The sequence below is a fragment of the Cylas formicarius genome, unplaced genomic scaffold (genome assembly GCF_029955315.1).
Source record: "Cylas formicarius isolate icCylForm1 unplaced genomic scaffold, icCylForm1.1 PGA_scaffold_25__1_contigs__length_1324815, whole genome shotgun sequence".
Classification (NCBI taxonomy): domain Eukaryota; kingdom Metazoa; phylum Arthropoda; class Insecta; order Coleoptera; family Brentidae; genus Cylas; species Cylas formicarius.
In genome coordinates this window covers 234,894-262,887 of record NW_026844294.1, presented here as the reverse complement: position 1 = coordinate 262,887, position 27,994 = coordinate 234,894, and the positions used below count along the sequence as shown (strand labels likewise).

General features: G+C 36.9%; 1 protein-coding gene and 1 long non-coding RNA gene across 11 annotated transcripts; one reads left to right on the top strand and one right to left on the bottom strand.

Moving 5' to 3' along the window:
- The first annotated feature begins 20 nt into the window (after positions 1-20).
- On the top strand, positions 21-27,957 carry LOC132697587 (uncharacterized). Of its 8 annotated transcripts, XR_009618210.1 has the most exons (8): positions 21-522; positions 649-821; positions 889-1,813; positions 1,882-2,213; positions 3,997-4,122; positions 23,846-24,003; positions 25,787-25,912; positions 26,572-27,957. It is a non-coding gene; the product is annotated as an uncharacterized LOC132697587 (long non-coding RNA). The 8 variants fall into 8 exon arrangements; XR_009618212.1 differs by having other exon boundaries at positions 21-466; positions 649-1,813; XR_009618211.1 differs by having other exon boundaries at positions 649-1,451; positions 2,056-2,213.
- On the bottom strand, positions 16,426-21,493 carry LOC132697585 (uncharacterized). 3 transcript variants are annotated; one of them, XM_060663137.1, is made up of 8 exons: positions 21,295-21,493; positions 21,168-21,237; positions 21,024-21,101; positions 20,904-20,975; positions 19,795-19,869; positions 19,651-19,728; positions 19,532-19,603; positions 16,426-18,693 (listed from the first exon to the last, which is right to left on the bottom strand). In XM_060663137.1, exons 1-8 carry the CDS (start codon positions 21,305-21,307, stop codon positions 18,594-18,596), a joined length of 558 nt encoding a protein of 185 aa, XP_060519120.1. In that variant the 5' UTR covers positions 21,308-21,493; the 3' UTR covers positions 16,426-18,593. The 3 variants fall into 3 exon arrangements, with proteins under 3 accessions (XP_060519120.1, XP_060519122.1, XP_060519121.1); XM_060663139.1 differs by lacking the exon at positions 19,795-19,869 and having other exon boundaries at positions 17,867-18,693; positions 21,295-21,448; XM_060663138.1 differs by lacking the exon at positions 19,532-19,603 and having other exon boundaries at positions 18,417-18,693; positions 21,295-21,448.
- Positions 27,958-27,994: the final 37 nt, after the last annotated feature.

The following is a 27,994-nucleotide window of genomic DNA, read 5'->3' as shown; positions in this document are numbered from 1 at the left end:
CGAGTAATACATTAATTTCTGTAAATTAAATACCTGACTGAAAATAGATAGTTCATTCAATATTCAATTCAACACATAAGTAAATCCACCAAGGATATCGCAACTCAATAATATACAAATATTATAACAATACTCAAATTCCTTTTCTATAGTCTGTTTCTGTCATTCATTTCAATCTGTAACAATTCAAAAGAACCGTATTCCGCAAGACGAATTGACACAACTCTAGGCACGCCTTAAATTAACCATGGAAAGAAAAATAATACCTATGCTTGGTCACTGTATAAAAAGGAGTTTTTAATTGCAAGAAATCGGGCAGCAGACCAAGTCTGTATCAAAAGCGTCTAGTCTCTGCTGAGACATAATTGATAAACAGAATGTTTAGGTTAGAGCCAGCAATTTGTATAGAGATATCAAATTTAATAGTTTAAATGTTTAAAAGCCGGAATGCAATTAATTTTAGAAGGTAAATTCATAGGGTGGTGGGGTATCAAAACTCCTCAACGAATAGTTTTCCACGAGGTAAAATTGATTTAATATTTTATAATAGCTCAAAAGAGGCATTTTGCATGTTTATCGCAAAAAATGTCGCATTTTATATTATTATCCTTTGTAGGTTGTAGATTAATAGATATATGTAAATTTCAGTTATTGGAAAATAATATCTTAAATGTACAGAAACAAAATGTTAAGCATCAGGAAGGGACAACACAATCATAAACACTTGGAGGACCAACCACAAGGCGGAAATATTAAGAGTTGCAAGCATGTCTGAGAGAGAAAGGAACTTGAGGGAATTTATAGAATAGATCTGCTTCAAGGTAGATAAATTATTAGTATCGAGTATATAGGTATTAATAAATTTCAATTATGTTAATGTTATTTTAGAATATTCCTGTAGAACTAGAAGATTTAACTAGTGCTCTGGAAAAAGCAAGCTAGCGGCCTAGACATTAGTTTGATTATACAGTGTTGTCATTTTTCTCTCAAGCCTCTGTATGAAAGGATTCCAATTTGAGAAATGGGGATTAAACATGATTTTACATTTGTTGGTGATATTCTCTAAATTGCCACATATAGGCATAAAGATTTGATTGTTATTTTTTTGGTTTTTGATTTAGCATCTAACCTATTATTCTTTGGTAGAGTAATATACCAGGCTGAAGCTTGCTTAGATTTTCACCCATGCCAAATTGTAGAGGGTGCCACTACTCTAACTATCGCCCTATTTGGAGTCCGACTTAGTTCATACAACACTTTAAGGCCTCATCCAATAAAGACTTTGGAATACCAGAATCAACAATCTTTGTCCTAACTTTATCCAGTAAAGTTGTAACATACTGTAAAAGGTTTTTACCAGCTTCATATTTAGTTTTTAATGTTTTTATCATTAGGAGATGAGAATAATTATTTAATATAGTTGGAAAGTACTTTTTTCAGCGTAGTTAAACGTAAGTTCGAAGTTAAAGGTCGTTGGTGGGTTTTTTGCTTTTGTAACGTGGTGAGTCTTTGGTTCTTTGATATGTCGTTTTCTTTATATGTGCCTGACCATTTTCCCAACTGTTAAATTTGTCTGTTTTTCTTTTTGAATGCCGTTGAGCAGACTATTCCCTACAGAATCGAATTGGGTTGCATTTTTGTTGGGTCTTTGTCGTTTCCGGTTATTTTAGTTATTAATTAGTGACTCTTCTAGGCATAAGTTTCCTTTGTTTTACTATTTTAATCTGTGCAGCCTTTACTTTAATGGCTAACACGTGGTTCTCTGTTTGTGCAAGGGGTACTGTGTCCCCTCTGCTGTTAGAGTTTAATTGATGTATGTATTGACAAGCCCAGTGTATTTTTCTTATTTTTGTGATAGAGTGTTTCCCTTTTACATTTTAGTGTCCTGAGAAAGCCTAAATAATTGGGCGAAAGCTGGACTTAACAATAAAAAGAGCAATGAGCATTTACATCTTTTATTGCTCCCTCTATATTAGTCAATATTGGGCGATCCCACAGTTATTTTGTGCAACAAGTTACCAGTAGCCCCTTACTGTATTTACTCTTTGCTTCTAGGAGTAAGAATGGGATAATTCTATCGGAGGATTGGAATCACATATGGCACTGACGTCGTGACTCCCAGATACCTACAAGATGGCACACAACAATTGTGGCGCATACTTCAACGACTGAACAACACTAACCATAGACAACTTGAATTTCTAGCACAAAAGGTAACTAAAAAAATGCACAACATGTCTACCGCAGATTGTGACCGGTTTATCAGACTTTCTACGTGGAAAGAACCTTCCTTTTAATATTTTAGATGATTTTTTATTCACACAGAACATTCAATTCAATTCGATTTTATTAAATTAAGGGGAATAATTTAAAAAAGATCAAAGGACTTAGGCAGGCCGAAGATTCATTTTCTTTGCCGATTATGTTAAATGGTTTAAGAACATTTCTAGCACAAAAAATACTTGCTGAAGTTTGTGGTTTTCTAGCCATTGAGACATTGAGAGACGGACAAGGGAATTTCTGAGCTAACTCTAACCTACCAATTACCAAGTCTGACAAGGGTCACGGTTGCCATGTCTAGAGAATCATATATACAAAAATCATTGGAACTCCTTGGAGATAATGCAACGTATATTCCAGTCCATAGAGACCCTACGTCCTCAACAAAAAATAAATGTAATACATTAGTGAAAAAAATTAAAGAACAAGGGTATATTGAAGAAGCCATCTCAAAAAAACTTATCACATAAAACCGTGTATGCCCAAAGTATTATGGCTTACCGAAAGTCCATAAAGAGGACTGCCCACTGTGTCCTATAGTGTCTTGTGTCGGAGAAACTACACAGCCATTGACATGTTTCGTTGGTCAGATTTTGAGCACCTGAATTCAATAAATTTAGAATTAGAAACACGTTCGAATTTGACGAACTTGTTAACGGTGTTCAAATACCTCAGGGCTTTGTGCTTGCTTCTTTTGATGTGGTGTCTCTTTTTACGAATATCACCCTAGAATTAGTATTGGCAATTTTCGACGAGCATTTCAATTTGATTGAACCCAATTGTAATATTCAAAAGTCAAAAGTGCCGTAGTAACCGTGTTTCAAAAACTGTGGCTTAAAACTTTAAAACTTTTGAAATTTAATATGTTATAGTATTGCCATAGTGTTTTGTGAGAGGTCTCATCTTTCTATTTTAAATAACGACTAACATTCTTGCATGTAATCAATTCTTCTACCAACGAAAAATGCGAGAGTCTATAGAGATCTGTAAACAACTTAACAATCTTAACTCTCTACCTGAGTCGCGGTTTGAGCAGATTGCTATTCAAGAAAAGCCCTGTAGTGTTGGTTTAGGTGAAAAAATTTTGTGGGTCTGTGATCTAGTCGAATACTAAAATTATTGTCTGTGCGTTTTTCACCGTGGTTAAAGGTAAGTTCGAAGATAATGGTCGGTGGTGGGTTTTTTGCTTTTTATTCTTTGGTTTTGTAAGGTGGTGATTCTTTGATTTATCAAGTTTTCTTTATATGTGCCTGAAAATTTTTCCAACTGTCAAATTTGTCGTTTTTTTTTTTAAATGTCGTTGAGCAGATTATCACCAGACCACCAGACAGAATAGAATTGCGTTGCATTTTTGTTGGGTCTTTGTCGTTTACGGTTATTTGACTTATTGATTAGTGACTCGTTGTCTAGGCATAAGTTTCCTTTGTTTTACTATTTTAATCTGTGCAGCCTTTACTTTAATGGCTAACACGTGGTTCTCTGTTTGTGCAAGGGGTACTGTGCCCCCTCTGCTGTTAGAGTTTAATTACATTCTAGTGTCCCGAGGAAGCCTAAATACTTGGACGAAAGCTTGACTTAACAATAAAAAGCCACTATTCAATGAGCATTTACATCTTTTATTGATCCCTCTATATTAGTCAATATTGGGCGATCCCGTAGTTATTTTGTGCAACAAGTTACCAGTAGCCCCTAACTGTATTTACACTTTGCTTCTAGGAGTAAGAATGGGATAATTCTATCGTAGGATTGGAATCACATATGGCACTGACGTCGTGCCTCCCAGATATCTACAAGATGGCACACAACAACTGTGGCGCATACCTTCACAACTGAACACAAAAGGTAACTAAAAAAATGCACAACATGACACTTGAACGTACTTTGAGGCGACATACAGACTTTCTACGTGGAAAAAACCTTCCTTTTAATATTAGATGATTTTTTATTCACACCGAACATTCAATACAATTCGATTTTTAATAAAATTAAGGGGAATAATTTTAAAAAGATCAAAGGACTTAGGCAGGCCGAAGATTCATTTTCTTTGCCATTGAGCGCCTCTTTCGCTGAATTCAATAAATTTAGAATTAGAAACACATTCGAATTTGACGAACTTGTTAACGGTGTTCAAATACCTCAGGGCTTTGTGCTTGCTTCTTTTGATGTGGTGTCTCTTTTTACGAATATCACCCTAGAGTTAGTATTGGCAATTTTAGACGAGCATTTCAATTTGATTGAACCCAATTGTAATATTCCGAAAAAACAGTTTATTGATATGATTCGCTTCCTATATAGTAACACTTTTTTCACCTTTAACAACGATTACTATCAACAAATTAAGGGTCTGCCGATGGGTGGTGCCGCCTCCCTATTGATCGCGGAAATTGTGATGAATAAATTATTATATTTCATTGTAGATAAAGTTGATTATAAATTTCCACTTTTATGCCAATATGTGGATGATTTGTTTGATGTACTTCCCGAAAATTCACTGATTTTAGATTTCGGCGATCATATTGAGATAGACGAGTGCAATTTCATTTTCTGCACGTGGGTGCTTTGGAAATTCTGTTCCATCCTCATCGCGATCTATATAATACTGAGATTCACTTTACACTAAGTCAAGCATCAAACCCAAGCCAAATTGTAGATGGTTCCACGGCCCAACTGACAATTATTTAGTTAATATATTATGTAATACTCAATCGTTCTCATTGTCATAATAGAATTTGTTAGTTTAATTGATATAAATAAATGACAACGTAATGCCCGAATGACGTTTTAATTATTTACTGCCAAACAGGAAAAAGAAATAATAAAAGCTAGATTAGCGACTGTACCGTCGACATCGGGGATGCTAGATTGTGTTTCGTCTTCGTGCAAAGCATTTATGTCTATCTGCTGCGAAGTTTTCTTTTCATTTTTTGAATTTAATCTCGAAATCGAATTCCTCGAGATTAAGCCTCCAAAGAATAAGGCGATAATTGGGTTCTTTTAACTTTGACAGCCACACTAGTGGGTTATGGTCCGTTTCGATGACAAACTTTTGACCGTATAGATAGGTACGACTATAACCAGATTATTCATTCCACAAGCGCTTATTCTCCTTTTTCTATAGATGTAGCATTTTTACGGAAACATTTTTTTCAAAACATGTCCAGACCTCGTTAAATTTTCTAGGAAAACGAGTTAAATGTGTAGAAATCGCTGTTTTAAAAACATTTTTTGCGTCAATGAAAGCATCAATCTCTTGGCGACAATTTCATTTGCTGTCTTGCCCAACTCTACCATACAGTCTTTGGAAATAGTCAAAAAATCGCTGCTCGTATAACAAAATCATCCTAGCAGAAGAGTAAGTGAACACTCTGATGAGACGTCCGTTTTAACTGGCTGATGCGTGAACTGCCAGACTCGTAAGTCGAAACGGGCTTCGGCCATGGCACTAGTCGACTCTCCGATAAACTTGTTTAAGGTGCCAACATCAACACACTCGAAACACAATTGTTCACATAAAACCTTTCGGACAACTCCCCTCCCATCTTTCCAGACAACGAGATATAAAATATGGTAGCCCCTAACAAAAAAGGACCATTGTTGACTCCAAAAACAAATCGTCTGTAAATTTTTTTGCGGCCCTCTGAAGAAGCGAAGGTAGTCTCTGTCATCTTGATGAACACATGCCTTACAAATGTCCGCTTTTAACCTGATTTGGCACTGTCTGAACCTGAGTAAGATGTCCGGAATTAGCTCAATTAAGTTCACCTTCTTATCAAGGCATTGCTTCAACGAAGGACTTTTCTTCCCTTTGGCTGAATCGTCAAAAACGGGTCGTATCTTGATGAAATCGATTTTTTTTCGAAGGTATACGCGCTTGGCAACGTAACTCATATCTCGGCAACGTTTGGTTTACAAATGATCAGCGTAGAAAAAAAGTTTTTATTGTCTGTTTGCCCGTTCTCTGTTATTCGTTCTGTGTGGACGCTTCCTAAAAACGCGAATAACTTCAGAACCGGCCACGAGATATTGGCGTCTGTCTTTTTTTTGCAATTTTCTTCTGTTTTTCGTACATCGCTATGAAACACGATAAGTGTCCGAGATTTGCAGCTATTTCAATATTGGCCCCCATATAGAGTTTAGTACCCTAATGCGACTTAGTGAAATTTGGAGGGGGCGGGGGCTAGGGGGTCGGTAAATATTTTTAAAAAATTAAAAACAGTATAGATGATCGAAAAAATTCTTGACCCAGAAGACGTATGAGGTGGTGAAAATTATTTATTCTTGATGATTTATTAAAAATGGATAGGGTGCGCCGGCAAATTGCAAAAAACTGAAAATTAGGTTCCCCTTATATGGACAATTGACCATAACTAAAAGGCTGGTTTTTTCTTCTAGAAAAAACAAAATTTCTTGAAAACTATTAACTTGATCGGCCAAATTATTTTAATAAGAGACGCGGAAGATTCGGTACTATAACTTTAATTTCAAACATTTTTTGATTATGTACAGTGTTTTTTAATTATAGACAAAAATTCTTTTTGTCATTAAATTATTAGATATAAAACAAAATTCGTCAAAAATATGGTCAATTGGTTTAAACAGTGTTACAGGTCACATCGACAGCTACAACTTTTGTATTTACAGTTTTCGTCACATACACTGTTCGAGATATTTGAAAACATCCAAATGAAAATCACTATTTCACGCTGTCAATCTAAACGCGATGACGTCATTTACTATTACTACGTACTGCATCTTCCAGGGCTATTACCTCTATATCGAACATTGTTTAAATTATGTGCCGGGTGTGTCGTTTATGGACAAAAAATCTAAAATAACCTAAAAATTTCCGTTTTTTTGGATAAATTATTGGGGATAAATGAAAAACTTCTGAAGATCCCTTAATTTGATTTGAACAGTATCGTAGACTGTGTCGAGAAAGAGTTTCAGATTTCGTCAATTCTACAGGGCGCGCGAGATATTTGAAAAAATATCATTCGACAACGCCATTATTTGTACAAATTTTGATATTTAACAAAGTTTGCCGTGACTTTAAGTTCTGCGAGACGTGAAAGACACTTTATACAGGATACAATGCGTCCCTGTAGGACAAGCGGCTTCATTTTGAAATACAAAGCTGCTTCGCCCTATGAGATACGAACTTGTTTTATTACAGGCCTGTTAGGCAAATAATGTTTTTACATATTTAGTTGTGGAGTTTCCCCTATCGAGTAGGAGGCTGGGACTGCCCACGTGCGGGTGTTGAGTGCGAGTACTGAGCCAACATTCCACCTTGGCTTGGTTCCCGGAACATTAACAGACAGCTGTGTAATGTTCGGAACAGCTTAAGGTTTTTGTAACTTCAGTGGCCTGTTCTTGCAGCCTTGTTTTGCACCGCCAAAACTTGAAAGTGAGATTTGACACTTACACCTACCACCAGGTTCGAGGGAATAAATTATTGTTTGCGATTCACTTGTTTATTTCCTTCACGGGTGGAACTTCGGGTTGTTAAGTTTAGCTTTTTGAATCACGTGGCGCCTACCTACCACCTTCTGGGACTGACCGAGGTGCCCTTTACCGTCTTCCAACTTGGGCTTCTATTTAGTAATTTTTTTTTACCTTATTAATTTTTCTTTTTTGTTAGTGAACTAGCCTGGGCAGTGTCTTACCCTGAGATCGAGAGGTAAGATGATACAAAGAAAATTGCAGGTGTAACAATAACTTTGAAACAAAAAGAGGAACAAATTTTAAGCGACTGCGGTGAATTCATAAAAAGAAAAAACGACGGCCAAGACGTGACCGAAGTGAAATATGTTTCTACCGAAAATCGACTTAGGAACGAATTTAAACGAATCTGTGGTCTTTTTTTCCTGCAAAAGAACGTGGCCAACAATACTTACCGACTTCATATCCTTTTTTAAGAACGTATTATGAAATGACAACTGTCCAACGGCGGTGAATCTAAACCAAATTCATATATTTGATAAATCCAACGGAATTTGCCTAAATGTGTATGTTATAGAGTAAATTCAAAACCACAGTAAATGTTTTTATTCAGTGTTACCGGACCGTTTAACTAAAGACAAACGCGAAAAAAATGTCAATTTAATATTATTTTAAAATAAGCATTATACAAAAATTAATGATTTTGATCCGGTACCGACGACAAAGAAACTTCGCCATTTGTAATCTACGCCGATTTCGAAAGTCGACTTAAAGATCTAAATTTTATGATTTCAGACAAAATGAGAAATATGCATGAGGCATTATTGGTATTGGTATTGGTATTAAAGGGGGGCGTCCAAGAACTTAGGCCACCAGACGGGCCCGTTGTGCCCCCAGGCCGCTCTAGAGGGCGTCCAGAATGCCACCCCTCCTATAGAAGGTCAGCCCAATACCGTGCACTGAGTCCGGATCGATCAGGGCCGTTCCGAAAACTCCCAATCTTGCCCATGTCAAGGCAGGGCACTCAAGCAAGCAAGCAAAGATGCCTTCTAAGCCAGCAATGTCCTGTGTACGCCCCTGTTAGTGCTCTACACTCTCTTCTGGTCAGTCTAAGCAGCTCCCTGGTCCGAGGAAGGGCGGGCCCATCCATCATAAGCCTCGCCTGCCTCATTCCCCGAGCAACTCTCCAGCCCACCGCGGCCCGGTCTCTCGCCCAGGCTTCGAGAGCTCCCCGCCTCACACACGGGGCGATCCCCAACCGGGGCTCTGACCCTATATGCCTATGCGAGCAGCCCACTCTGGCTAAGGCCTCCGCTGCCTCATATGCATGAGGCATATAGTGAGTTTCCTCTGACGACGATGTGTACTTGGGAACTTCATCTCTGCCATCGTCACTTCCATCGCTAGTATAGTCTCCGTTAGGGTCATCCAAGCAACAAGTCGCAGTAGCCGCGGCGGAAGGCTCGATCCCCAAACTCGGGAAATTTCCAACCATAATTCCAATGACCTTCACCAAGCTTCTGGCTTCTTTCACAAAAATTGAAGGGAATCGAGGCCTGACAATAGGAACCGATCGAAAACTAGCAAAACAAAATAACCCTAGGCACAATACCAACCTAACACTTCCAAACCAATACTTCAGAAAGCCGGAACCGAACTACTACGGACTTCGATAGAAAAATCTACTGCTTCGCTGTAAAGCAGCTTTGTATAACGTTAAAAAATGAAACCCATCAGAAATCAAATCCGAATTTGTAATTTTCGTGAGCTATGCAACCAGTATTTTACCAACCCACAGAAGCCGCGCTAAGCCAGTAATCGGCGTTAGCCACGTTGACTAAGGACTCTCGCCCAAATAATACGGCAGTAATAATCTTTAATAAATTAATATCTTAAATACGCCAATAAAGAGTAATAATAAAACGGAACCGTGACAAATTAAAACACAACGGGATAAAATTAAATTACACACAGATATTCCTCTCAATGAATTTTTAATGGCTTTAGATTTTACACTAAAATCCACATTTTTTCAATATAAAAACATGTTCTATAAACAAGTCGAAGGTTGTGCCACGGGTATGTCAATTTCAAGCATAGTTGCACAACTTGTTATGGAGTATCTAGAAGAAAATGTTATTAAAAACATTCAATTCAATTTAACTTTTTTAAATTTTAAACTAACAAAATTAAATTATCCAATATAATAAAAAACATCCGTACCTGTTTTGCATCCCACTCCAATCTGTATAAAATATTCGCTGACTTTTTTTTTTAATATATTAACACAACGTTAAATGTCATTAATTGTTATATATGTCACCTATACAAAATAAAAATATTTTGCAAAAGATCGAAATTACGATCGAAACATTAATAAATATTTAGAAGAATCACATTAATTGTTTTCGAGAGACCGAATACCCAAGAGAAATTGAAGAAAATATACACGCGACGGTCCAAGAAACTACGGCATATGGCAACATTGCCAAACACCTGTCAGCGAAGCGAAGGACGTAAACAATGCCGGCAAACCAAATACTAAAAGTCTTCCACTTCTACGTCGAGAACCAGGAGATGTGTACAAATAACAGCCAGGTAAGTAATAAAATGCTCCCTCTATGCATAACAAACCAGATACAGGGAACAGCAACCAACTAACCTAAAACAACCACGAGCATGTCTTCTCTTAGAGCCTTGGATACCGATTTGATCGCTCTCCTTTTAAGGAGCAACAACTAGAATAGAGACAGGCAATGCTACGGAGCCTCGAGTGCGAGGGATGTCGCAGGAATATACCAGGACGAACGAAAGCAATGGCTACAATGACCGTTACAACTCCGAGCAGCCTCTAGCCATCCAAGAAGTACTAAGGTCTCAATCTAAGGAAGTATGCAAACGTGTCTACATGCACTGGCGTTTAATACCGCCACAAGGCCAAAAAAGACGACGCAGGGGCATTATATACAGGGTTGGAAGAAGATAACCACCACTACACGGAATTTCCCAATACTACGTTAGAAATATTCTTTTAATGGCTTGTGCTAACTGTACCTGTAAATGCAATAAGATCCTAAATAAAAAATTGGCTGTTACTAAGGAGTTCTTTCCGTTCGAAAATTTTACCAGGGTTCTTGACGAATTGGCGGAAGCGCTAACGGTGAAGAATAGACCGTTACATATTTACCGACGGGACTCTTCTCCTACCTTTTGTAAACCAGGCGGCTTCACATTTATCAGCACACAGTGGGAGGTTGTTGTTCTCTAGTCAGTTCTGTAATGTTTTTAGAGCTCTATTAAGTTTGCTTACCAGTAACTCTATGTCTTTTCCTTCGCAGAACAGGACCCATTCAGCTATTATCTTGATTCGGGTTTAAAGGCCGTCGTCGATTGGAATTACTTCCTAACGTTTCGCTAGCACGAGTGGCGAGCTTCTTCAGAGGTCCTTCCAACTCCGATGTTGGACGTAGACTGACGATTTCTCCTGCGCAGGTTGTATTTATGCCGATTGGTGGTGGGCGGGGCTTGTTCCGCTTCGGTTGGTCTCGGGATATCGATCGGTACTGCTCGGGCGTTCCTAAGGATCGGGTTTCAGATTTGGTTGAGTCTAAGGGTCTCCTCCTTTCTGTTGAAATTGTGTGGATGTTTTTGTATCTCAATGGCTTCCCTGACTAGTCTGTTGTGATAGCCGTTACTCTGCCAATCCTGTTGGTGACACTCGGAATATACGGCAGATATGCGTGGGAGGTGAAGGGTCGTTGTTCGGTATCCCGTGATCTCGATGGTCTTGAGTTCATTGATCTTTCGATCTCCCTCTTGTTGTAGCCATTTCGCTGGAACGTAGTTTTTAGGTGTTCAAATTCCATCTGGAGGTTCTCCGGTTCGCAAATCCTTCGGGCTCGTTCTGTCAGGGTTCTGATAACCCCATACTTTTGACTTGGGTGATGGTTGGATAGAGCATGCAGGTATCTGTCCGTATGGGTTGGTTTTCTGTAAACTGTGTGGCCCAGCTTGTTACCTCGCTTCCTCACTAGTACGTCCAAGAATGCAAGTTGTTGGTCATTTTCAGTCTCCATAGTAAACTGGATGCTGGGATGTTGACTGTTGAGATGCTGCAGAAAGTTGTTGAGCTTGTCCATACCATGTTTCCAAATCATGAAGGTGTCATCCACGCACCGGAACCACTTTGCTGGCTTGTACTCTGAGGTCTCGATCGCTTTTTCCTCAAAATAAATAAGTTGGCTATAACCGGGTTTAATGGGCTTCCCATTGCCACTCCATCCACCTGTTCGTAGAAGTTTCCCTTAAACACAAAATAGCTACCGGTCAGACAGACTTCAAAAAGTCAGCAAATATCGACAGGAAATATCCAGTTCACCATGTCCAAGCAACTCTTCAGAGGTACTTTGGTAAACAGTGAGACGACGTCGAAGCTCACAAAGATGTCGTTTTGTTCAATATTGATATCTTGAATCTTGCGCATGAAGTCGGTGGAGTCCTTGATGTAACTGGTGCCGTGTCCTATGTGTGGTTGGAGCAGCGATGCCAAGTGTTTAACCAAGTAATACGTTGGTGATCCGGGTGCGCTAACTATTGGTCTTAACGGGACATCTTGAGAGTCGAGTTGAGTTTCTCTAAAAGCAAATTGAATTTTGTAAAATCCCACAAGTCGATATTGAATTTATCGATAGCTGCAAGATTCTCTGAAAATGTTGAAAGCAATCTCCTCAGTTCGACAACCGAGTCACTCTTCATAGTCCGAGCCCGTAAGATCGACAGCCAATAATCGGTTAACATCAATCGATCTTTTAATAACGCTTCACGAGAGCATTGTAAGCTATACTACCAATACGACCAAATAAGACAATAAAAATTGAAATTTTTCAATGTTTGAAAGGGAAGAATTATTATGGATTAAGGTGTTAAACATATCAAAAAATGTAGGCCAATTTTTCAAGTCACCATCAAATTTCGGAATGGCAATACGGGGGAGTCGGAGATTACTATTTCTTTGCGAGTCTCGACTAACTACGATGGTGCCGGTGAGCCTTAGGTTCCACTTTCTCAAATAATCGCTTGGCAATAGATCGAATTGAATAATGCAATTGATGAAAGTGATCTTGAACCGCAAACTGTCGATCTCTTTCCGAATCATTCGCTAAGGAGATTACTTCCAATTGCAAGGACTCAAAAGTGCTAGCTAAACTTGACATCCATAAAATTGCATAAAATTTCATCATCATCGGGTTCAACGCGAGCTTTCTCACCCGCTAACAATATATCGTTAAAGCGTCTAAGTGTTAAATCCCGCTTAGCACTAAATGTATCCATTTCCGACATTCTAAATCGTTTTGTAAACAAATGCACACAATTCAATTCAATTATGCGTTTCACAAAAAAATGTTGGGCACGACTGCTAGGATCATTCGCCCATTGCCGACTTCCGTCGAGGATTTTCGCTTCTGGTCATTGACCACCACGTACAAAGAAGAAGAATAACCAATAATTTGCTCAGCTAGCAAAAAACGATTCTGACCGATACCAAAAAAAATCGGCTTCCCCCCGCTTCCACCGCGGACCATCCGGGCCCATCCGGCCTCCATACCGGCGTGAACAGGGAAAAACGACGGGGCCGACGACGATTATCACTTTAAAACATGCACTGAACACTAAAAACACTAAGTCCACACAGTGGAAACCGATATCAAACTTTTGAGGACGAATACAAGGGATTCTGTCGGGAGCAAACGGAGGTTAAACCGCCGCGTGCAATGCTCCACCACAGAATCAACAAATGCACACCTAAGTCTCGAAATCGTTTTGAACAAAATTCTTCTTTCCAAAAGCTACAGAGTACCCGCTGTAAATTAAAAGGAAGAAGAATTTGAGCACCCAGAAAATAAGTTTAGAACGAATCAAATAAAGAAGACGGCCGCAATTCGAATCGACGGTAAACGCTTTTTCTGAGACCGCTTTTTTGCGCTCCAAACTTTACACGTTTTTTGCTAACCTGTTCACGATAGCGAACATTAAATTACTAAAGTTTGTGAATGACTCTAAAAATCCAAAAGACTGATTCTAATCCTGGGAGAAGGAGCAATATGTGAAGGGTTGGGGGAAGGTGGTTGTAAATCACCCTCAAAACTTAAACGGGAAAGAGCGGCAAGAAAACGGTAGGACATACAACACCCGAAACGATTAATCACCCACCTTGATGGTTTCCCGCGTCGTCGTCTGCCCGGCTGGGTCTCCTTAGGGGTATTTTCTGAAGCATTGGGGGGTGGTAAGGAACAGAGGGCGGGGTTTTCGCGAACCGGTCACGGAAGAGAGCTTGTTTTTTCGTGGATCGCACTACAGACCCTCACGCAAGTCTGTCTTTTCTCGAGGCTTAACCAAGGTTGGGTATGGTGGGGGTGTTGTATACTCAACTCAAAGGAAAAAAATTATAAAGTTACCAAAAAATGTTATTCAACCCTTAACCAGATACATTGTAAGTTAATTAAAATATGTTTATTTATTTCGCGCATTTCTAATATTTCCCCGATTAGCAAATTTAAACATATCGGATGTCAATACTTTGTAAATGTCAATAAATCATACATTTTATCGAAGCGTGTTTATTTAATAAGTTTAATTGAATTCTCTTATCGTCGCCGCCGCGAAATAAACGAGTCGTCGTCGGCTATCCCATGTAAGCCGAGTTAGGCTATAGGAACAGCGCGTCGGCGGCGCTTATCCGAAGATTCGAAATTCAAATCCCGACCGCGACACCGGTCGGTTTTTTCTCCTCTCAAAAATACGCCCATTTATTTCCCTCGTAGTGCCAAAAAGGCACTACTAAATTTATTTTTCTAACAAACCCCTTTTTTACCGGGAGTGAGTTTACCAAAGAGGCACTAACGCAAAAACTACACCTAGCAGGGCCGGAATTGCCTTAAAGGCACTAACGCGAAAACTACCCCTCAAGCGGGGTTGGAACCGCCAAAAAGGCACTAACGCGAAAACTAACCGTCTAGCGGGGTCGGAATTGCCAAAAAGGCACTAACGCGAAAACTAACCCCCTAGCGGGGTCGGAATTGCCAAAAGGCACTAACGCGAAAAATTAACTCTCTAACGAGGTCGGCGTGCCGAAAGGCACTGTGACGTCATAAAAATAACGATGGGTGCGAATACACACCTACACCTCACGTTCGACACAGGTAAGGTGACATTACACCTGTAATTAGCGACAGGGGTCACCTACACCTAACGGTTACCACAGGTCAGGTGACATTACACCTACACCTGTAATTAGCGACAGGTGAGACACCTTACTTTTTCAGCTGCTACGACCCCTTCTGGAGGGATGATGGTCACCTAGATATCATCCCCGGTCACAGTTAAGTGTGTAGATAACTACTGATATTCTAAAAGGCAAACCTATTGGTGCAATTGCCGAGATAAAAGAAGAAAAATTAAATCTCTACCGCAAGCACAAGGAGAATGGTTTGAGGCTTTTAAAGATGACAAAAAAAAGTGGTAGTTTGCGAAGAAAATATCCAGCAGCTCGAAACTCAGATAGCAGTTGTTCAGGCCGATCTTTTAGTACTGCGCTTACGTGCCGAAGAATACACAGTAAAAAGCGGATATTTTCAAAATTTTGGTCTAGCAGATATTGTATAAAATTGTAAAAAATATTCAGTAACTGTAATGTGATAAAAAAATAAAATCCCAACAATATATTTCCAGTCATTTTATTTCAAATATTTGAGAGGACGCTTTTGGTCAGATCTAAATTATGTCTAAAAATAACTGCGGAACAGCTCTCGAACATGTTCAAAACGTCTAAAAGGTTTCGACAGATCCGAAACAGATATGACCCAGTAATGATAAGCATTTCCGGAGAAAATCTTAATTAACCGGAAGGAAGGAACGTACTCGAAAGTTTGCATTATTTTAACTTCGTTATCGGAGAAGGAAATAACGTTATTAACATGTGACCACCGCCACAGTCAGTCTTCATTCTTTGGATTTTTTTGTTTTCACCGCATAAAAATAGTAAGTGTTAAGTGATACTAGAACAGTTCGGGAGTGAGAGGCAAAAAAATAATGTTCGCCTGCGAATATTGCAACCGCTAGTTCAGCCGAAAAGACCAGCTCGCGAGGCACGGGCATTGTGACGTATGCGGTGGGATATACGACGTCATCAACGCGAGAAATATGAGGTGTCCAATGGAGGAGACCCCGTATCATCCGCTCACCGAGGGACCTGTTTTGGCATGGGCAGGATTTGGAGTCTTCTGATCGATCCGGACTCAGTGCACGGTATTGGGCTAAAGGAGTTGTTGACCTATAGAAGGATCGGTATTCTGGACGCCTTCTAGCGCGGTCTGAGGGCACAACGGACCCATGTGGTTTCCTAAGTGCTAGGACGCAGGGGTGCCACCCTTTAAGACCAATACCAAAGACCCGAAAAGACCCGCCGCCGTCCCTATTGCTGCTGACGAAGCCAAGCGCCCGAGACCTTACCTACCGGAAGGTAAAATTTTTTACATTTTCTTTACGAGACAGGTATTGGTCGACAACATCGAAAAAAGGTATTTTTAAAACTCCGATTTTTAGATTCGTTTCGAGTCATGGCGTCCAGCTTGGACAAATTGAGTCGAAATTTAAACGATAGAATTTCAACTTATTCGACAGAAGGGCGTCTTTCCCTATACATACCTCATTAGATTTCTTCAATGCTTTAGATTTTTTCAGCTATGTACGTCTTAGTCAATAAAATGTACTATGCCTATTGCTTATTTTTTCCGCCCCTCTGAATATATGAGCAGATACCAATAAAGGCGAGCTTTCCTCTTATCAGTTTAACGGATGTGCCTGCAGACAATACTTCCTCGCATATTGCTCGCGTAAGCGGCGTATTTGCGACGTGCCGTAAATAAACTATAGTTTCTATCTTAAAAAATTATTGACGTTTGCGGGTTATCTTTAATAATTTAATTATATGCGACCTGGACGACCCAATTGTCTCGCTGCGAACAAAAACAAACAGCGAGAGAGATATTTATATAGATTATGCGCGGCCACGGTGACATAATAGTCTCGCTCCGCGTAACATCGTCGGTCAGGCTCGCCTCCCGCGAGTACCTTGCTCTCCTCAGTAAGACCAGGCACTTGTAATTTTTGCAACGCCGACGGTGTCTAAAAAAACAATTTTATCAAAAAATTGCATGTTTCACACTTTTGTGTCGCGTCAGAAATATGTGGAATATGAAGTTAATTTTGCCATCTTTAATAAGATTAGGCTGCTTTTCTTTCTATAAGTATAATAATTTTTATATTAACTTTAAGAATTTTATTTTTGTTTATCGTATGTGATGGGTTTTTACAAATTTACTTACATTTTTGTTGAACTTAAAATAATTAACTACAGAGGCTAAAAACTTCTATAAGTTCATTACTACCCATCACCGTGTTCGAATAATTATTAAAAATTACAATTTTTGAAATTATTACCTTAAATTACTTTACCAACATATTCCGATGTTTAAAAATTTTTACTGTTTAAAGTTAGAGTTTAAAGTTAGTATAAACATCTGCTGTACTGTTTTCCGAAATTAAATTCTCTACTTTCCTACAATCCTTTCCTAACTTTTTCCTTTATAAAATGGATATTTTGTTTTGGTTTTTGCTAAATATTTTACAATTCTATTTAAATTTAGTATGGCCTGATTATATGGTATGTTTTGTTTGGTAAATAGATCATGCTTTCCACAGCATCACAGTTTCTTTTGTTATGACCTACCTGTTTTTCTTCGTAGGTATTGTAACTGGTTTGATCTTTTCCATACTAAATTGTTTCAAGACAATTTTGGTATATGTCATGTTATTGTCTATAACATTTTAAAATAACATACGCTGAATATACGTTTTTTTAACACCTTTATTTCCGTGACCTTCTACTACCACGGCTACCATAGAACAGAGTCCCGCGCGAACCATGGAATTTCCCTGGTAGCATCGGTTGCCTGATGGCACAGTATAACTTTCTTGATCTAGTTTTACCAAGATTTGAAAATGCGTAAAAATAAACAAATTAATTTTTTTTTCAATTTTTTAGTTTTACTACGTTTACAACTCTACTCTCGTACGGAAGTGGAAGCGAATATTTATGCTGGAAACGAAAATTACGACTCCGAAGAAAAGGCAGTAGGAAGAAACAGGTCCTTAAAATTAGGGACCGAAATCTCCAAACCTGAGGTTCACAAAGTATACCCCTCCCTTTGTACGAGGGATAAATTTGATGCAGGAAGGAATAGGAAGGCCCAGACATTGGCCACATACAATAAAATCTAAATCCTAACCGTCGTACGGGAGTCTAAGCAAATATTTCTGCTGGAAACAAAAATTATCCACTTGATAGATATTATCCTCGATAAGTGAAAGTGTGTAAATTTCAATTAATGTAGGAAAAAATATTTTCAGTTTTTTAGTTTCCCTCAATAGCAACTCTTGTACGGGAGTGCAAACAAATATTTTTTTGATAGATAGTAGAAAGGAAGAAAGGTTCTTATATTTTGATATATAGGGAGGTGAAAAATAGTTTATATGTTAAGGTTTGTTTTAAAAATTTCCGCGGCCACTGATCATTCGGCGCTTTCCGTATTTTGGCTTCAACCGTTTTAAATTAACTTTTATATAAAAATTAAAAAACAATTTTATTATGTGAATTATATATTCAAGGCCCATAAAAGCCACTTGGGTAAAAATAAATATAAAGTTAGTTTTCTTTGGTAAAAATTATAAAATATAAACGAAATAAACATAGAGACCCAGTTACGTAATTGTGAAGATATTTAAAAAAAAAATTATAATGCCAAATTCAACTATTAAGCAAATATTAAATTATATTTGAAACACATCACATTTGACTGTAATCCCTTCCGCTCTCTTCTGCAAACACACTTTCTGCCGACAAACTTATCTTTCCTAAAAAAACATATAGACAATTCAATTAGAATTTCAAACTGGACTTCTTATTTTTTTATGTTCTGGCACTTTTCCGTTATAAATTTTATGACAAAATATTTTTACATCTATACCATATACTAATACGAAATAACACTTAATATTCATAATTTGACACTTTTATTACGCTGCTATTTCTCCATCCTATGAGGAATATGCGTTATGTCCTGGACATTGCTTCAATTACTTATCAGCTTTGTTGCAAGCGCACGGAGATTGCATCAAAAGAAAATTTAAAAGTGTTTCTCAAACAATTGGGACTTGCACTTTATTAAATATCAAAAGTCTTTAACCAGTTCTATAGATATTTTTACAACTTTCTTGGTAGAATAAGTTTTTGTAATCATTAACGTAAACTTGGTTTGAGAAAAAAGTATGTTTAAACAGAAAGAATAGAGAACTCCTACACTTCAAGGTTCCTAGACTACTACTACCACACTTATACTAATACTGTTTACATATGGGAAATTAACTAAAATGCTCATGACTAGTGCCCAGAAATGTATATGTCTAGAATTGACTTTTTTTGTATTTTGAATTAATATATTAATATTTTCACTTAACTAATTTTCATTTTGTTTAACTACACAATAATAAGAGGTGTCGACAAACAACCTTTATAACACAGAAACAATGGAAATCAATAACACTCTTAGAAGTCATTTTTTTAATAAGATGGTCCCCTATGTTGCTAATTATAACCATAGAGTAACAGCAGGTACAGTAGTTAAACTTACGAGTTTAATATAGAGTAAATTTGTTGAAACTAAACAAGTAAAGACAAAAACAATTTACTCACCCAGTATTTTCTTTAACCATTCTCCAATTAAAATTTATCTTACATTTGCCCTTGTGACTAGTGTGTGGTTGACTAAGAAATATATTTACAAAAAAGCATATAATAAAAAAAGGACTTACACTTCACTAATCCCTCCAAATCTCTTTTCATGAACATCTCTTCTACAAGTACAACTTTTGCTGACAAACTTACTTTTCCTAAAAAGAAAAGTAGAAAAAAAGGATATAAGAAATGCAAACTCAATTTCAAAACAAAATTCTTACTTTTTTATATGTTTCTCTGGTATGTTTCCTTTAAAAATTTTAAGACATTTGCACTTCAAATTGATAATCTGTTTACTAAAAAATACTTTCATAATTATAACAGACACTAATACAAAATAACACTTAATTTTAGTCAAATTTATTATATCTTGAACATTGCTTGAATTACCTATCAGCATTCTTGCAAGCCCACAGAGGTTGCATATCAAAGAAATTTAAAAGTGTTTCTTAAACAAATGCGACTTGCGCTTTATCAAACGTCAAAAGCCTTTATTGTAGATTATTTCACCAGTTCTATAGATATTTGCAGACAAACTGCTCAAAAGAGGTGGAAATGAATATATATATATATATATATATATATATATATATATATATATATATATATATATATATATATATATATATATATATATATATATATTGGCCAATCAAAACTGACATGAAGTTGTCCAAATCGGTAAAATAGACATAAGTTGCTAACTGCCTCTTTTCATGCCATTCTACTTCTATTAGGGAGTATTTTCCAAAAAAAATGTATTGACAGAAAATTTGATTTTCCAGCCTCAGTATGTGGACAACATAATATAGCTCAGACATCCCAAAGCTTGCTTCAATCGCAAATACATTTTTCATAAATATAAACTTGGTTTGAAAAAAACAACAAACAAAACAAAGATTGTATTGGTTAGAACATAATTAAAGAGAACTCCTTCACCTAAAGATTTCTTGACTACTACTACACTTACTTAATGCTTACATATGGATAAGAAATATTTAGTAGTATTTTGCAAGTATTATGAGATGTTGCTCAGAACTATATGTGTTTAGAATTGACTTTTTGGTATTTTGTCTTAATATATTAATATTTTCAATTAACTAAATTTCAATGTGTTTTAATAGACAAAAATAACAAGTGTTGACAAACAAACCTTTTTAATAGAGAATTTAATGTAACTTTTTTAACAAGGTTGTCAGAGCATTCTACCATGTTGCTAAGTGGTTTATGAGCCATAGAGCAGTAGCGGGCACAGCAGTTAAGCTTAGAAATTTCATACGGAGTAAATTTGTGAAAACTAAACAAGTAATAACAAAAACTATTTACTCACCCAGTCTTTTCTTTAACCATTCTCCTATTAAAATGTATCTTACATTTGCACTTGGAACTAGTGTGTGGTTGACTAAAAAATACATTAACAAAAAAGCTTGCAATAAAGAAAAGCACTTACACTTCACTAATCCCTTTTAATATCTTTTCATGAAAATCTCTTCTACAAGCACAACTTTTGCTGACCAACTTATTTATCCTAAAAACAAAGGTAGAAATAAAGGTATATGGGAAATTTAATTCAATTTCAAAAGAAATTTCTTACTTTTTAGTATTTTCTTCTGGTGCTTTTCTTTTATAAATTTTGATACATTGGCATTTCCAGGTGGTATCCACTAAAATAAGACTTTAACTATAACAGCAGTAATCGGCACACTATATAAAAAACATACTTGTAATTTTCATCAGATACTTTTCCAATAATATAAATAACTTCGAAAATGTGGCAGTCTAATTGTCAAAGTAAATTTCCTTCTCTTGCCAAATTGCTTTTTTTTTAAATGTTGTGCAATTTCTTCTGTATCCTACAGATGTACACTAAGTGTGCTGAAGGTGAACAGGTTTAATCAATTAAATAATTTTACTACACCTGTGCTTACAGAGATTACGAGTAGTGGTGTTGCCACACTTGCTCTTTTTCACTATCCTTGCGCCTACACCGGGATCGCAAGGATGGTGTCATTGCGTCGTTAGTGTTGTGTGAACCGTTCATTTTACGACAACCGAATCAATCAGTGATCGATTACGAAAAGGACGAATCTTTTCAATCGGATTCATTTGAATTTGAATTATTGTTGTGTCTACATTTTCTGTTTGCGCTATAATAATAGTTAGCTGTCTTCTGCTTTTTACTGCATCATCAATATAATTGATACGTATTGGGTTGGACGAGTAATACATTAATTTCTGTAAATTAAATACCTGACTGAAAATAGATAGTTCATTCAATATTCAATTCAACACATAAGTAAATCCACCAAGGATATCGCAACTCAATAATATACAAATATTATAACAATACTCAAATTCCTTTTCTATAGTCTGTTTCTGTCATTCATTTCAATCTGTAACAATTCAAAAGAACCGTATTCCGCAAGACGAATTGACACAACTCTAGGCACGCCTTAAATTAACCATGGAAAGAAAAATAATACCTATGCTTGGTCACTGTATAAAAAGGAGTTTTTAATTGCAAGAAATCGGGCAGCAGACCAAGTCTGTATCAAAAGCGTCTAGTCTCTGCTGAGACATAATTGATAAACAGAATGTTTAGGTTAGAGCCAGCAATTTGTATAGAGATATCAAATTTAATAGTTTAAATGTTTAAAAGCCGGAATGCAATTAATTTTAGAAGGTAAATTCATAGGGTGGTGGGGTATCAAAACTCCTCAACGAATAGTTTTCCACGAGGTAAAATTGATTTAATATTTTATAATAGCTCAAAAGAGGCATTTTGCATGTTTATCGCAAAAAATGTCGCATTTTATATTATTATCCTTTGTAGGTTGTAGATTAATAGATATATGTAAATTTCAGTTATTGGAAAATAATATCTTAAATGTACAGAAACAAAATGTTAAGCATCAGGAAGGGACAACACAATCATAAACACTTGGAGGACCAACCACAAGGCGGAAATATTAAGAGTTGCAAGCATGTCTGAGAGAGAAAGGAACTTGAGGGAATTTATAGAATAGATCTGCTTCAAGGTAGATAAATTATTAGTATCGAGTATATAGGTATTAATAAATTTCAATTATGTTAATGTTATTTTAGAATATTCCTGTAGAACTAGAAGATTTAACTAGTGCTCTGGAAAAAGCAAGCTAGCGGCCTAGACATTAGTTTGATTATACAGTGTTGTCATTTTTCTCTCAAGCCTCTGTATGAAAGGATTCCAATTTGAGAAATGGGGATTAAACATGATTTTACATTTGTTGGTGATATTCTCTAAATTGCCACATATAGGCATAAAGATTTGATTGTTATTTTTTTGGTTTTTGATTTAGCATCTAACCTATTATTCTTTGGTAGAGTAATATACCAGGCTGAAGCTTGCTTAGATTTTCACCCATGCCAAATTGTAGAGGGTGCCACTACTCTAACTATCGCCCTATTTGGAGTCCGACTTAGTTCATACAACACTTTAAGGCCTCATCCAATAAAGACTTTGGAATACCAGAATCAACAATCTTTGTCCTAACTTTATCCAGTAAAGTTGTAACATACTGTAAAAGGTTTTTACCAGCTTCATATTTAGTTTTTAATGTTTTTATCATTAGGAGATGAGAATAATTATTTAATATAGTTGGAAAGTACTTTTTTCAGCGTAGTTAAACGTAAGTTCGAAGTTAAAGGTCGTTGGTGGGTTTTTTGCTTTTGTAACGTGGTGAGTCTTTGGTTCTTTGATATGTCGTTTTCTTTATATGTGCCTGACCATTTTCCCAACTGTTAAATTTGTCTGTTTTTCTTTTTGAATGCCGTTGAGCAGACTATTCCCTACAGAATCGAATTGGGTTGCATTTTTGTTGGGTCTTTGTCGTTTCCGGTTATTTTAGTTATTAATTAGTGACTCTTCTAGGCATAAGTTTCCTTTGTTTTACTATTTTAATCTGTGCAGCCTTTACTTTAATGGCTAACACGTGGTTCTCTGTTTGTGCAAGGGGTACTGTGTCCCCTCTGCTGTTAGAGTTTAATTGATGTATGTATTGACAAGCCCAGTGTATTTTTCTTATTTTTGTGATAGAGTGTTTCCCTTTTACATTTTAGTGTCCTGAGAAAGCCTAAATAATTGGGCGAAAGCTGGACTTAACAATAAAAAGAGCAATGAGCATTTACATCTTTTATTGCTCCCTCTATATTAGTCAATATTGGGCGATCCCACAGTTATTTTGTGCAACAAGTTACCAGTAGCCCCTTACTGTATTTACTCTTTGCTTCTAGGAGTAAGAATGGGATAATTCTATCGGAGGATTGGAATCACATATGGCACTGACGTCGTGACTCCCAGATACCTACAAGATGGCACACAACAATTGTGGCGCATACTTCAACGACTGAACAACACTAACCATAGACAACTTGAATTTCTAGCACAAAAGGTAACTAAAAAAATGCACAACATGTCTACCGCAGATTGTGACCGGTTTATCAGACTTTCTACGTGGAAAGAACCTTCCTTTTAATATTTTAGATGATTTTTTATTCACACAGAACATTCAATTCAATTCGATTTTATTAAATTAAGGGGAATAATTTAAAAAAGATCAAAGGACTTAGGCAGGCCGAAGATTCATTTTCTTTGCCGATTATGTTAAATGGTTTAAGAACATTTCTAGCACAAAAAATACTTGCTGAAGTTTGTGGTTTTCTAGCCATTGAGACATTGAGAGACGGACAAGGGAATTTCTGAGCTAACTCTAACCTACCAATTACCAAGTCTGACAAGGGTCACGGTTGCCATGTCTAGAGAATCATATATACAAAAATCATTGGAACTCCTTGGAGATAATGCAACGTATATTCCAGTCCATAGAGACCCTACGTCCTCAACAAAAAATAAATGTAATACATTAGTGAAAAAAATTAAAGAACAAGGGTATATTGAAGAAGCCATCTCAAAAAAACTTATCACATAAAACCGTGTATGCCCAAAGTATTATGGCTTACCGAAAGTCCATAAAGAGGACTGCCCACTGTGTCCTATAGTGTCTTGTGTCGGAGAAACTACACAGCCATTGACATGTTTCGTTGGTCAGATTTTGAGCACCTGAATTCAATAAATTTAGAATTAGAAACACGTTCGAATTTGACGAACTTGTTAACGGTGTTCAAATACCTCAGGGCTTTGTGCTTGCTTCTTTTGATGTGGTGTCTCTTTTTACGAATATCACCCTAGAATTAGTATTGGCAATTTTCGACGAGCATTTCAATTTGATTGAACCCAATTGTAATATTCAAAAGTCAAAAGTGCCGTAGTAACCGTGTTTCAAAAACTGTGGCTTAAAACTTTAAAACTTTTGAAATTTAATATGTTATAGTATTGCCATAGTGTTTTGTGAGAGGTCTCATCTTTCTATTTTAAATAACGACTAACATTCTTGCATGTAATCAATTCTTCTACCAACGAAAAATGCGAGAGTCTATAGAGATCTGTAAACAACTTAACAATCTTAACTCTCTACCTGAGTCGCGGTTTGAGCAGATTGCTATTCAAGAAAAGCCCTGTAGTGTTGGTTTAGGTGAAAAAATTTTGTGGGTCTGTGATCTAGTCGAATACTAAAATTATTGTCTGTGCGTTTTTCACCGTGGTTAAAGGTAAGTTCGAAGATAATGGTCGGTGGTGGGTTTTTTGCTTTTTATTCTTTGGTTTTGTAAGGTGGTGATTCTTTGATTTATCAAGTTTTCTTTATATGTGCCTGAAAATTTTTCCAACTGTCAAATTTGTCGTTTTTTTTTTTAAATGTCGTTGAGCAGATTATCACCAGACCACCAGACAGAATAGAATTGCGTTGCATTTTTGTTGGGTCTTTGTCGTTTACGGTTATTTGACTTATTGATTAGTGACTCGTTGTCTAGGCATAAGTTTCCTTTGTTTTACTATTTTAATCTGTGCAGCCTTTACTTTAATGGCTAACACGTGGTTCTCTGTTTGTGCAAGGGGTACTGTGCCCCCTCTGCTGTTAGAGTTTAATTACATTCTAGTGTCCCGAGGAAGCCTAAATACTTGGACGAAAGCTTGACTTAACAATAAAAAGCCACTATTCAATGAGCATTTACATCTTTTATTGATCCCTCTATATTAGTCAATATTGGGCGATCCCGTAGTTATTTTGTGCAACAAGTTACCAGTAGCCCCTAACTGTATTTACACTTTGCTTCTAGGAGTAAGAATGGGATAATTCTATCGTAGGATTGGAATCACATATGGCACTGACGTCGTGCCTCCCAGATATCTACAAGATGGCACACAACAACTGTGGCGCATACCTTCACAACTGAACACAAAAGGTAACTAAAAAAATGCACAACATGACACTTGAACGTACTTTGAGGCGACATACAGACTTTCTACGTGGAAAAAACCTTCCTTTTAATATTAGATGATTTTTTATTCACACCGAACATTCAATACAATTCGATTTTTAATAAAATTAAGGGGAATAATTTTAAAAAGATCAAAGGACTTAGGCAGGCCGAAGATTCATTTTCTTTGCCATTGAGCGCCTCTTTCGCTGAATTCAATAAATTTAGAATTAGAAACACATTCGAATTTGACGAACTTGTTAACGGTGTTCAAATACCTCAGGGCTTTGTGCTTGCTTCTTTTGATGTGGTGTCTCTTTTTACGAATATCACCCTAGAGTTAGTATTGGCAATTTTAGACGAGCATTTCAATTTGATTGAACCCAATTGTAATATTCCGAAAAAACAGTTTATTGATATGATTCGCTTCCTATATAGTAACACTTTTTTCACCTTTAACAACGATTACTATCAACAAATTAAGGGTCTGCCGATGGGTGGTGCCGCCTCCCTATTGATCGCGGAAATTGTGATGAATAAATTATTATATTTCATTGTAGATAAAGTTGATTATAAATTTCCACTTTTATGCCAATATGTGGATGATTTGTTTGATGTACTTCCCGAAAATTCACTGATTTTAGATTTCGGCGATCATATTGAGATAGACGAGTGCAATTTCATTTTCTGCACGTGGGTGCTTTGGAAATTCTGTTCCATCCTCATCGCGATCTATATAATACTGAGATTCACTTTACACTAAGTCAAGCATCAAACCCAAGCCAAATTGTAGATGGTTCCACGGCCCAACTGACAATTATTTAGTTAATATATTATGTAATACTCAATCGTTCTCATTGTCATAATAGAATTTGTTAGTTTAATTGATATAAATAAATGACAACGTAATGCCCGAATGACGTTTTAATTATTTACTGCCAAACAGGAAAAAGAAATAATAAAAGCTAGATTAGCGACTGTACCGTCGACATCGGGGATGTTAGATTGTGTTTCGTCTTCGTGCAAAGCATTTATGTCTATCTGCTGCGAAGTTTTCTTTTCATTTTTTGAATTTAATCTCGAAATCGAATTCCTCGAGATTAAGCCTCCAAAGAATAAGGCGATAATTGGGTTCTTTTAACTTTGACAGCCACACTAGTGGGTTATGGTCCGTTTCGATGACAAACTTTTGACCGTATAGATAGGTACGACTATAACCAGATTATTCATTCCACAAGCGCTTATTCTCCTTTTTCTATAGATGTAGCATTTTTACGGAAACATTTTTTTCAAAACATGTCCAGACCTCGTTAAATTTTCTAGGAAAACGAGTTAAATGTGTAGAAATCGCTGTTTTAAAAACATTTTTTGCGTCAATGAAAGCATCAATCTCTTGGCGACAATTTCATTTGCTGTCTTGCCCAACTCTACCATACAGTCTTTGGAAATAGTCAAAAAATCGCTGCTCGTATAACAAAATCATCCTAGCAGAAGAGTAAGTGAACACTCTGATGAGACGTCCGTTTTAACTGGCTGATGCGTGAACTGCCAGACTCGTAAGTCGAAACGGGCTTCGGCCATGGCACTAGTCGACTCTCCGATAAACTTGTTTAAGGTGCCAACATCAACACACTCGAAACACAATTGTTCACATAAAACCTTTCGGACAACTCCCCTCCCATCTTTCCAGACAACGAGATATAAAATATGGTAGCCCCTAACAAAAAAGGACCATTGTTGACTCCAAAAACAAATCGTCTGTAAATTTTTTTGCGGCCCTCTGAAGAAGCGAAGGTAGTCTCTGTCATCTTGATGAACACATGCCTTACAAATGTCCGCTTTTAACCTGATTTGGCACTGTCTGAACCTGAGTAAGATGTCCGGAATTAGCTCAATTAAGTTCACCTTCTTATCAAGGCATTGCTTCAACGAAGGACTTTTCTTCCCTTTGGCTGAATCGTCAAAAACGGGTCGTATCTTGATGAAATCGATTTTTTTCGAAGGTATACGCGCTTGGCAACGTAACTCATATCTCGGCAACGTTTGGTTTACAAATGATCAGCGTAG